Source organism: Canis lupus, chromosome 24 (assembly GCF_011100685.1).
Source record: "Canis lupus familiaris isolate Mischka breed German Shepherd chromosome 24, alternate assembly UU_Cfam_GSD_1.0, whole genome shotgun sequence".
In the NCBI taxonomy this organism is placed as follows: Eukaryota; Metazoa; Chordata; class Mammalia; order Carnivora; family Canidae; genus Canis; species Canis lupus.
Window position 1 is genome coordinate 43,796,045 of NC_049245.1, and position 12,892 is coordinate 43,808,936.

Genomic DNA, 12,892 nt, shown 5'->3' on the forward strand with positions numbered 1-12,892 from the left:
TAGTTTCCTCAGGTAAGAGTCTGTCTGAAGCTCAAGAGTTACCATTTGCCAGGTACCCAGCATATGTCTCAAACATCAGTGAACAATTTGTGGGTGCTAACTCATTTCACTTTCTCCAAACCCTACGTCCTGGGTATTATTTATCCTCATTTTCGCAGATAAGGGCACTAACACTCATAGAGTTTAAGTGATGAGACCAAAACCCAGCAGTGGTGAGGCAGGACACACAGTGACAGCTGGTCAGAGAGTAAAATGACTGCTAGGGAATCCAGCAATCATTCTGTTGGGTATTAACCCCCAAAATACAAAACACTATTTCAAATGGATACATGTACCCCTATGTTTATTGCATCATTATTTAAAACAGCCAAAGTATGGAAGCAGCCCAAGTGTCCACTGATAGACAGAATACAGAAGATGTGGTATATATACAATAGAATATTATTCAAGCATAAAAAAGAATTAAATCTTGCCATTTGCAACAACATGGATGTAGCTAGAGTGTGTAATGTTAAGCAAAATAAGTCAGTCAGAGAAAGACAAATACCACATGATTTCACTCATATGAGGAATTTAAGAAACAAAACAAATGAGCAAAGGGAAATAAAAGGGGAAGGGGTGCAAATCAAGAAACAGATTCTTAACTACAGAGAACACACTGATCATTATCATAAAGGAGGTGGGTGGCGTGTGGGGGGAATAAGTGATGAGGATGAAGGAGGATACTTGTTGTGATGAGCACTGGGTATTATACGGAAGTGCTGAATTGCTGGGTTGTATACCTGAAACTAACATTATACTGTATGTTAGCTATACTGCAATTAGAATAAAATAAAGAGAAAATGACTGACTGGTAGGCACTGGAGAGTGATCAAATTCTGGTGGAAACTAAAGGAGAAAAGATGATTGAGAGAAAGATCCAGGCTGGGAGAAATGTGTTTTGCTGCTGCCCCTCTGCCCAAGTACACCTCCCACTCTGCATGGCTATGCAGTATAGCTGGGCCTCACATAAAAGTTACAGTTTTAATGGCTTGAAAAGTCAGAGAACAGAGAGTGAGGTTGCCAGAGCAGCTGACAAGTGAGGGTAGAAATCCTGGAAAGAAAGGAAGGAGGGAGTTAAAACAGGGAGAGTCCCCAAATCTATGATTAAATACTACCCTAATCCTTGACTGAACTCGGAACCATGAATGCACAGAGGAGATGGTGAAGTTCAGAGGAAAAAGCAATTCTTGAAGGCAAAAGGAACTGAGTGGTTTCAGTTGCTGAATACTACAGAGGAAAAAGAATCTGAGCTGTTTGCTAGAACAAAGTCAACACTCTTCAAAAGAAAATAGCAGAATCTAGAGTTTCTACAATGTTTCATCAGGAAGCTTCAAGAGACAATAAAAAATTCATAGACTTTACACTTAACATGATGAACACTGAGAAATATATAGAATTGTTGAATCACTACATCATACACCTTACACTAATATAACTGTATGTTAATTAATTGGAATTAAAATTTAAAACTTAATATTGAAAAAAATTAAAATAAAAACATTCATAGACATGAGAGGAAATAGGAAAATGTGACCATAGTCAAGAAAAATAGAAGTCAGTAGAAACAAACTCACAGAAGATCCAGATGTTGGCATTAGCAGACTTTATTTTTTTTTTAAGATTTTATTTATTTATTCATGAGAGAGAGAGAGAAAGAGGCAGAGACACAGAGAGGGAGAAGCAGGCTCCATGCAGGGAGCCTGACATGGGACTTGATCCCAGGTCTCCAGGATCACACCCTGGGCTGAAGGTGGCGCTAAACCGCTGAGCCACCCAGGCTGCCTGGCATTAGCAGACTTTAAAAAAGCTTTAAAGGAGCTGTTAAAAATATGCTCAAAGACTAAAAGGAAATAAGAGTCGTAATGAATGAACAGATAGGAAATCTCATCAAAAAAATGGAAACCTACACAGTAGCTTGGTCCAACATACCCTCTGGCACACAACAATCCCAGAATCTTGAAAAAAAATAAAAAACAACCATTTGAGAATACTAGAGAGCAACCAAAAGGCAAAAGCTAGAAGGGAGGTTATCCTTTAAAGATGAACTGCAATGGGAAAGATTTGGAAGATAGGTCCAAAATCTGTGTATTCAATTTGCTGAGCTCTCTGGCTGACTCCTAGATTGTACACGCATGTGAAAGATCTCCAATGACCAAGCAAAGGAGCAATGGCCAAAAACAAAATAAACTGAGCAGAGATTTCAGCAGACGCTCACCACCAAGAAGACAGTAGGGAGGTAGAGTAGACAAATGCCTGCTACATCAAAAATCACTTTAGAGCACTTTATAAAATGAAATAGACATCTATTACCCCTCCCCCCCCCCCAAAAAAAAAACCGACTTTAGAGAAATAAAGTGTATCCAGAGTCTCCGTAGTGTATCACTTATGTCTGGTGTTCAATTAAAAATAACTATCTGGGCAGCCCAGGTGGCTCAGTGGTTTAGTACCTGCCTTTGGTCCAGGGCGTGATCCTGGAGTCCTGGGATCGAGTCCCACATCAGGTTCCCTGAATGGAGCCTGCTCCTCCCTCTGCCTGTGTCTCTGCCCCTCTCTCTCTCTGTCTCTCAAGAATAAATAAAAATAAAATCTTAAAAATAAATAAATAAAAATAACTACCTATGTGTTGACAGGAAAAGGTGACCCATAATAAAGGAAAAAAGCAACTGACAAATCAACACCAAGATGATCCAAATGTCACAATTGTCAGACAAGGACTTTTAAAAAAGCTACTATAAATATATGAATATGAATATATAAATATATTCAAAGATTAAAAGGAAAATGTAAACATAAAGAACATATAAAAAACCTATATCACAGTGATACAGAAAGTATAAAAAAGGCCAGAGTGGAAATTCTAGAGCTGAAAGATACAGTAACCGAAATTAAAAACCTAATGGGTAGACTTACCAGATCAGAGATAACAAAAGTCACTGAACTTAAAGACAGATCAATAAAAATGATCAAATCTGAACATCAGAGAAAAATATGACTAAAACAACAAGCAGAACCTGAAAGACCTGTGGGGCAATAGGAAGCACCCCAACTTTGTGTAATCCGAGTCCCAGACTGAAAGGAAAAAGAGAAGAGTGCAGAAAAATAAGTACTCAGAAGAACACTAGCCCAAAGCTTCCTGAATCAAGTGAAGAGCATCAACGCACAAATCCAAGGAATTCACTAAACACAAAGCAGAATAAGCATTCACTCTGCAAAGATGAAGAGAAAAACCTCAAGAGCGGTCAGAGAAAAGAAGGATGCTATAAATACAATATGGTATAAATGACAGCTGACTTCTCCAGAAAATGACAGGATGAGATTTTAAAGTGATGTCACAAAAAACAAAAACAAATCGATCAACTCACAAGTCTATTTCCAGTAAATCTATCAGCCAAAAGTGAAGGCAAAATAAAGGCATTTTTGGATAAAAATTGAGAAATTTCATCCTCAGCCAATCAAGCTAAAAAAAGTACCAAAGTACTTTAGGCTGAAGATATGATACCAGGCAGAAACTCAGATCTAGGAAAGAAAGGAAGAGTACCAAAAATGGTAAAAATGGGAGTATAGAGATGCCTGGGTGGCTCAGTGGTTGGGCATCTGCCTTCAGCTCAGGACATGATTCTGGGGTCCCGCATCAGGCTCACCACAGGAAGCCTGCTTCTCCCTCTGCCTATGTCTCTCTGCCTCTCTCTCTGTCTCATGAATAAATAAATAAAATCTTTTTTAAAAATGGGAGTATAAAAGGCTATTTTTTCTTTTCTTAGTTTCTTCAAAAGATATAATTATTTAAATCAAAATTTATAATGTCGTACTATCAGGTTCATAATGAACATATATGTCATAATGTATATGAAAACAATAGCACAGAGGAGGGAGAGGGAATGAGTGGAGGGACACTCATTGCAGGGTGCTACCATTTTTGAAAACCCTCACAGAGGAATTAAAATATAGTACTACAAAAATACTCAACTAGTCCAAAAGAAGGCAGGAAAGAATTAATAGAGAAACAAAAATAGATGAGACAAGTGGAAAAAAAAAACCACAATGGTAGAATTAAGTCCAAATATAAATAGTTATATTAAACAGACTAAGCAATTAAGAAGCAGAAACTGTTGGACTGGATATAAAAAGCTAGGCCCACCTCCTTGCTAAGGAAAGCATGAACATTTTAAACATAAAGATATTTGCAGATTACTATCAGAGGTAACATCGTTCCTTAATAAAAGTGTCAATATAGCACAAAGATATAAAAGTTTTACATGCTTAAAAGGGAAAAGATGGACTTAAAAAGCTTTTCTTCCTTAATAGAAGCAAACTGAACTGAAGTAAATAGAAGGAAGAAAATAATGAACAGTAGAAATCAATGAAAAAGAAAATAAGGAATAATGAAATCAACAATTGCAAAAATAGGTTATTTGAAAATATCAATAAAATTGATAAAGCCCTAGCAAGACTGATGAAGGAAGAAAAAAAAGGGGTGGGGGTAGAAAACATAAATTACCAACATTGTAAATGAAAGGGGAAAATACTACAGATCTTACAGGCATGAAAGGGATAAGGAAATTTATTTTTAAGATTTCATGTATTTGAGAGACAGAGTGTATGAGTGGGGGTGAGGGGAACAGAGGAAGAGGGAGAAGCAGGCTCCCCACTGAGCAAGGATCCCCATGTGGGACTCGATCCCAGGACCTTGGGATCATGACCTGAGCCAAAGGCAAATGCTTACCCAATTGAGCCACCCAGGTGCCCCAAAAGGGATAAGGAAATATTATAAGCAACTTTAATCCAATAAATTTAACAACTTAGATGAAAGTAATAAATTCCCCAAAATGCACAACTTACCCAATAACACAGATGAAATAACAAATCTGAATAGCCCCATATCTGAATTGGATCTGCTATCAAAAACCATCTCATAAAGAAAACCCTAGGACCAGAGGTTTTACTGGTGAATTCTAACAAATACTTAAGGGGAAAAACAACACCAATTTTGAACAAAATGTTTCAGAAAAATAGAAAAGTAAGGAATGCTTCCCAATTCATTTATTGAGGCCCAAATAACCCAGATTTTAAAACCTGACAAAAACATAATAGGAAAAGAAGATTGCCTACAATAGTCCTCTTGAATACAGATGTGAAAATCCTCAACAAAATGTAAGCAAATAATGGAGAAGGAAGCACTCTTCATGGTAAAAGATCAACTCGAACCATCAACGGACGCTATACTAGTAGGTAGAAGTCTGAGGAAAAGCACACTCAAAAGTTTCAAAGTATTTCCCCTACTTACGTCCAGAGAGGAAAGTAGTACATAAAAACTGGGTAGAGGGATGCCTGGGTGGCTCAGCGGTTGAGCATCTGCCTTTGGCCCAGGGCATGATCCTGAAGACCCTGGATCGAGTCCCACATCGGGCTCCCTGCATGGAGCCTGCTTCTCCCTCTGCCTGTGCCTCTGCGCGCTTCTCTCTCTCTGTGTCTCTCATGAATAAATAAATAAAATCTTTAAAAAAACAAAAACAAAAAACTGGGTAGACACCACCTCTATCTCCTAAGTCACCAGAGTTAACAATGGCCAAAGTCAGAATGGTCTTGGGCCTCCCACTGTGACACATGAGATGATGTTTCTTCACTTTTCTTGCCAAAGACACAGAGCCTGAATCTAATCATGAGGAAACATCAGACAAAGCCAAACTAGGAGACATTCTACCCAAAAACTGGCCTGTGTTCTTCCAACATGCTAAGGTTATGAAATTCAAAGGCTCAGGATCTGTTCTACATACAAAGAGACCAAAAAGTTGTGACAATTCCATGCATTGTGTGATCCTAGAATGGATTCTCGACAAATGACAACATCTGCACATGAACTGTGGATGAGATATTACCATTGTATCAGAGTTAGATTTTCTGATTTTCATCAACGCACTCTGGTTGTTTAAGGGGGTATTTCCTTGTTTTTAGGGACTAAAAGGGCATAATGTCTCCAATTTCATCTCAAATGGCTCAGAGAAATACATATACATACAAGTATATGTATCTGTGTGTATGTGTGCGCACACACAGGTGTAAGGAGAAATGACAAACTACAAGAGAACCTGGATAGAGGGTATACAAGAGTTCAAGAGCTCACTCCTGAAAATTATCTGTAAGTTTAAAATGAAAACAAAATGAAGTCACCCCCCCAAAATTTTTAAAGAACTCTCCCACTCCTCACCCCATCCTCTGCCAAAAAAGAACAAAAGATGGAAGGAGGAAGGAGGGAAGGACTTCCTGTCTCTGAGGTCTGCTCTTCCCACTGCACACACTGCCTCAGCAGAAAAAGATCCTGGGTTAGCAGCTCACCCACCGCTCTGCTGGGAATCTGCACACAGCAGAGAAGAGGGGAGGAAAAGCACACTGACTGGTGGGAAGGAGGGGACCGGGGAGGGGACATTATCCCCACAACACGAAAAGGTTTGAGTCTTCTGAGCATCTCTCTGACCTGACTTGAGGCAGGAGTTGTACAGAGTGGTGGCCACAATAAATGAGCACGCAGAGCTCCCGTATCCAGGGTAACAGGCAAGTGAAGAGTGCCCAGTCTCTCGGTCTACCCCTCTCCATCAGCCACACCCACATGACCTTATTACTACCCGTATAAAACAAATCCAGAATCATTAAAAGCCAGCCAGCACACCAAGTGACAAGAAATGATATTCCTGTGGCCCTGGGAACTACTTGCATGGAATGACGATCTTCACTTAGTTGCTTGGAGCCAACTATTCTTTATAATACATAACCACAACATTCTTTTTAAATAAATGCACAAATAAAAATGAGCTTAAAAATAGGAATGACGACAAAAAAATGAGGAAGCCTTAATGTGAAAACGTGTTGAGAGAGAAAAATAGGCTTCTGACAATTAGTTATAATCTCAGAATGCTAATGGCCTTCCTGCAAGCAAGAGGAATTATAATTGGTCTCTGGTGGCCTGTTTATGCTGTCTAGATATAATTACAGGAGGCAGCGTTTCCAGTTTTTACCGATTCATTCATTCAACAAACTAACATTTATTTAGTACTGACTCTGGGCCTGGCACTGTGCTGGGTGCCAATGGCGGAAAGACACCTGTGTTTAGAAGCTCACACTTCTGAAGGAGAAATAAACAAGGCAGGTTCACAATTCCATTGCTAAGTGACATAAGACAGATATGAAGCCAGCCTTCTGACTGCATGAAGGAGGGAGTCATGGACATTGTCTGCCATATAAAGATTTCACAAACCAAAATGCTCATGTCTGTGAGAAAGCAGGATGTAAGAAACAGCCTGTAATTTACACTGCATAACTCAATTTAAAAATGCCCAGGCCATGTTTAGTTGGCTACCTCTGATTTCCCTAATCAAGTATGCACTAGGGTTGCCGGCACCAGAATCAACTGATTGTAACCCCTAACGAGAATGAAAAGGAGAGAGCACAAACGCACATTTTGCCCATGGAGGCATGCAGGTTCCTCTGGGCAACAAGCAATTCTTCTGGAACCACACTGCACTGAGGGGTGCATGTCTACAGACGGTCGGCTACAGCAACACTCACACCACGTGGCTGGAAAGAGAGCCCAAAACACGAGGGCGTTGGAGCAGTATAACTGGCTTCTCTCCTCACCCATCACCTCCTTGCAGGCACATGTGGATGCCCACACTGTTTGAAGGGCGGGGGGAGGGGAGGAGGGAGCACTCACAGACCAGTTGAGAACCTTGCCCCCCTTGGGGAACTCCTCAAATCACACCTGTGGGTTGCTTCTTCTTGAGGAACAAAAGCCCCTCTCTACCCAATGGTCACTTCCTAGCTAACAAGAACAGAGTTCTCTGTGTCCTTGACACTGGGTGCCCAAGGAGTGAGAGATCCTTCTAGAACCCTTCCCCTGGCCTCAGGGCTCCAGGAAAGGAATATAGAACAGCTTCCAAATCTTAACCAAAGCATGCAGGGGCCTCACAAGGCACCCCCAATCCTGCTTCCAACAGGGCTCTGTGGAGAGAGAAATGGAGCTCCTCCAGAAATACCCTGACACGTAGGTGTATCTCAGCCTGAGGAGGGTTCAAGACTAATTGTTCTCTATAGCCACATTTGAAAGCTTACACATTCAAGTAATGATATCAGCCACTCACTTAGAATGAAAAATAGAATTTATGTGAACTAATTTGTTCTGTAAGTGATTTGTGGAGATAGCTTTTTGAAGGCTTGTTATATTTTCCAAATATTTTCACCAGACGAAGAAAAAGAAGAGGGAGGAGGTGGAGGAGGAGGAGAAAAAGAATATTGCTGGCAAGAATGGAGTGGTTGAAAACAAAACAAAATAAAAATCATGCAAAAATGCCTTGAGCATTATTTTTCATGCTACCATCAGTCGTGAGGGATAAGATATTTGGTTATCGGTCGTAACCTTGGAAACTTGCCTAACCAACTTTCCAACAGAGAAGAAGATCTAGCTGGCAAAGTTCACAGCTCAACTGCCAAATATTCCAACTAAATGATATTATCCAGGTTCATTTTGCAAAATAAATTTAATTTCTTATAGAGAAACTTGAAATTTATAAAAGAACCCTGGAGAATTTGAATTTTAATAATCAATTATTCTTCAGCCTGATTCATCTTATAAACATATGGAATATGCAAAAACTTAAATTAGTTTAAAAAGCCAGCCCTGTAACTCATAGTTGAGGAAAACTTTTACATAAATGAAGAATAATTGCCAAATGCTCTGATGCTATAATACAATTTCTTAGCTCCGCGCGCTGTTTCCTCACTTTGAAAAAGAATTCCTTTCTCCAACGTCATCCTTTTCCAACCAAGAAAACAATTATCTCCTATATCTTATTGTACTCATAAGGAAGGACTATGATTTTTTTTTAATCCTTTTGTATGATTTTCCTAAAATGCTGGAATAATCCTGAGTCTTTACTTCTTTAAGAGAGACGGAGGGGGATGTTCTGTGCAGCACCATCTGCAGGGGTCAGTGGAGGGGACCAGCCCCAGAAAACAAGATGGCCAAGGAGGACCTTCCCTTGGGCCACAAAGGAGAAGGCACGAGGATAAGCCGGGGAGTCTTCATCGGGGGTGATACGTGAAAGCTACTGCTAACTTATCAGCCACTACTTTGTGAATGAGGGTTCTAGGAGCAAGTAGAAAGTCCTTGACTCTATAGTCCCTTTACAATGGGTATAGAATCTTATAAGCCCAAGGATACCACAAAATTAAGTATTAAAAGAAGAAATTTAGTATTTGTACTAACTAGTCCTTTCACTGCACACCTCCAACTGGTATGAGCAGATACTTCAGTAGGACATGTCCCAAACTGCTGTGGACATTCTGGCTACACCTGCACTCTTCAGAGTGGACTCTTTCAAATCTGCTCACATACCTACCTACCTGCGTCTTATCCTAACCTAAACACAGACAACCTTGTCTAGTGGATTTTCTTGAACTGCCCAAACACAACCTAAAATCTTCTCCCATACTAGAGGTTCCATACTTTGGGAAACAAGGATCATGATCCCAGTGGGTCAAAAGACTGATTTACCTATACAATTCTGTATCTTGCCTCACCTCTGCTGGAACTCCTTTGATTCTGACAGCATTGCCATCTTAAAATAACTGGTGATCTAAAGATAATCACTTCCCAAACAAGCTCAGATCTGAGCTGTGAATTTCCTCTGACCAAGGCCGTATCACCAGCTGCCCTGTTTAAGGGAAAAGTGCTGGCCAACCCTGAACACACGTGATCCTTCAAGTCATGCACACCTCAAGTTATGGGACAATCCATCAAGATGTGGGGCTGTTGTTTCCTAGACAGACTCACGTTCACAGCTTCTGCTTTATATTCATCATCACTGTCCGGGGCAGAGAGCGCCAGCAGGATTGGACACACTTTGTTTTCAATATCGTGCTGGGAAATCAGATCTTGTTCCAGAAGAATCAAGAGCACTTCCTGACTCGATTTTCTAACCTAGAAGAGGAAAAAAGGCAAAAGGTGAAACACCAAATGTGCTAAAGTGCTCTTGGGGTGCAGACCAAACTCCCTAACCAGAGCACCAAGCTGGCCCTGACTCCTGTGACACATGTGAGCCACACAGGGCGTCTGGCCCTCCACCTGTACATCCTCCCTGAGGTCTCAGAATATACTGCTCCCTCTGCTAGGCTGGTTCCTACCATTCCTCTCTTTTCGGGCCAAACATCTCCTTCCTTGGAACCCCCTACTCCCGTCTGCCCTCCAACAGCACCCCTCACTTTTTCCTCACGGCTCGTACCCCAGATATCTGCACAGACACATGCCCACAAGTACACAGAAGGCCATAGGGCAGGGGCCCAGAGATGTGCCCTGACAAGGTGGGACTCGGAAACCTCCTCAGTCCAGAGAAAAGGAAGGCTGACGAGCTGTAAGCTCTTCACAGTCTGTGTGGGGCAAGCTAGCACTAGAACACAGAGGGACCCCAAGAAGCTGGACAGAGGATATATCTGAGGATATGAAAGCAGAGGAAACTCCAATTTACAGAGCAAGGAATGGAAGATGTAGCACCTTGCAGTGATGGTGAAGCAGGAAAGAGCAATGTTCTTGCATGCTCTTGCATGACCCAGAGCATGTAGACAGAATGGCAGGTTAGCAGACAGCAGTTACAAAAGAACCCACAGAGGCGCTCCGATGTGGAAGCTTCCAAACAAGTGACAAGATGAAAACGGTATTTTAGAAAGATCATTCCGGTAGCGGTGTTCCAAGTCAACTGGTGGCGATGAAAGGCTGAGGGTAGAGAGGTCAGCCAGGTAGCCACTGCAACAGCCCTGGCAGGAGGGGCGGGCAGAGGAAAGGTGATGCTCCAGCAATATTACCAGGCCTGGGTGACAGGATGCACAGTGTCCAACCAGAGGCAGAAAACGTCCCCAATAATTCAGGTGTCAGATGCTTATTGAACTTCTGGCACATGCCAGGAGCAGAGAACATGAGAGGAACACAGCCCAGGAGGGCCAAACCCATTGGCCACTCACCACAAGACCCAGTTCCAGGTGGCAGCAGGGCTGGAAGGATGCTGCAGGCAGGGGCAGCAGGCGCTCAGTGGACATGGAGCAAATGGCAAAGGCAGTCAGAAGCCTGCTGAGGGCAGCAGGGTAAGGGGTGGACCCCAAACATTATGTGTTCATCCAATCTCTGGAATCTCTGAATAGGACCTTCTGTGGAAAAAGAGTGTCTGCAATGTGATTGGGGGTCACGTGAAAGACCTGGAGGTCATCCAGGATTACTCAGTGACCCAACCCGGGCAATCACAAGTGTCCTTATAAAAGAAAGGCAAGGGGAGAGAGCAGACAGGAGAAGGCCAAAGGAAAACAGGAGCAGAGGCTGGGGCGATGCAGCTGGAGGCCAAGGAAGTCGGCACCTCCAGAAGCTGGGAGAGGCAAAGAACAGATTCTCCCCTGGAGCCTCTAGAGTGAGCATGACCCAGACATTGCCCCGAGCTTGGACTTGCAACCTCCATATCTAAGAGAATAAATGTCTGCTATGTTAAGCACCCCACTTGTGGTGCTTTGTTCCAGCTGCCCCTGCAGACTGTTAGAGCGAGCAAGGAACATGGAGAGGACAGTGGGCTCAAAGATAAGAGATGAACCCTGGGGACGTGGGGCAAGTCAGGTGACAGCGCCTCAGGCAACCTGGGGGAGGCAGGGCCAGGGCCTCTGGACATTATGCCAGGGCCCCAGGGAGCCCCAAGGGTTGGAGGGCAGAGTGACAAGAGCACACACGGCTTCAATGAGGGGGACAACGTGGAAGCCTCAAGCAGCTCTGAAAGCTGCAAGAGCAGGCAGGGGCTCCCGGGAAGGGACGCTCTGGTCCAGGCAAGGATTCGGGGAGTGGGACCCAGAAATGAGAGGGGAGGTAGGAGAGACGCTGCCAAAGAGAGCTCAGCTTGTCACTAAAGATGATCCTGGAAAACCAAACATAACCCTGGGGTCTTTGGCTCAGGCCACCAAATCACCAAAAAGAAAAAATGAAGAGAAGCAAGACTGAAGGTAAAAAGAACTAGGGTGGGTATCTGAGCTTGGGGGCCCGATGTGAGCAACGGAGGCCTCAGGAGAACCACCAGTGGTCAGTGCAGACTCTTGAACTCCAGAGGCCTGGGGGAGAGACAGCCACGTGCATGCGGCTCTGGCCAGGCTCCTGGAAGCAGACAAGACCACCAGGGGAATCCTGGCACTATAAGAGAAAGACCTGACAACAGTCTAGAGGGCAGGCCAGAGCCCGGGCCAGTGCTGGAGCCTGGGGAAGGGAAGTGGCAGGGCACTTGGGTCACCCACAGGAAACCCTGCAGTGGTCTCCAGGCAGTGCCCCATCTGCATCCTGTAGTCACTAACTGGGCCTTCTGGGGCCAGGGGCTGAGTGCTCTCTGAGCCGTGGCTTCTTGTCTATAGAAGTGCACAAGGACAGTACCTGCCTCTCAGGGCAGCTGTGGGGTGACACGACCTACACACATGAAGGCTCAGAACAGTGTGTGGGGCCCGGTCTCCCCAAAACGAATACCACTTTCCTGTTACTGAACTCCTGTAACTAGTCGCCAAGAGAGGGATGTAAGTGGTAAGACGATCTCAGTGCACATCAATCTACCGATGAGCTCCAGGAGGAACAGAGAACACGTCCTGGTCGCTTTTGCATCCTGTCATTGGGGAGAGCAACATTAAATATCTAAGAGGCAGCCGAAAAACGTTTCTTCAAAAACCCAAAAGTCGTTAATGGTGACAAATGGTGCAAAAAAATCAAGTAAAGGCCAAAAAAGAAGTCACTGGATAGATAAATAAATTGTGGCAAGAATATAAATGCAATGCCATCACACGGTTAAAATGAATG

The 12,892-nt window shown here is 43.1% G+C and overlaps 1 protein-coding gene across 8 annotated transcripts in view; it reads right to left on the reverse strand.

Annotated features, from left to right (window-relative positions):
- The window catches only part of LOC477273 (serine/threonine-protein phosphatase 4 regulatory subunit 1-like), an 81,632-nt gene that overhangs the window by 22,409 nt on the left and 46,331 nt on the right, over window positions 1-12,892 (reverse strand). For 7 of the 8 annotated variants that reach the window (XM_038572702.1, XM_038572706.1, XM_038572704.1 and 4 more), the window contains one exon: window positions 9,866-10,012. In XM_038572702.1, the coding sequence (XP_038428630.1) occupies window positions 9,866-10,012 (147 nt within the window). Of the gene's footprint in view, window positions 1-9,865; window positions 10,013-11,046; window positions 11,230-12,892 lie in introns of those variants that run through there. The other variant, XM_038572708.1, reaches the window with a different exon arrangement.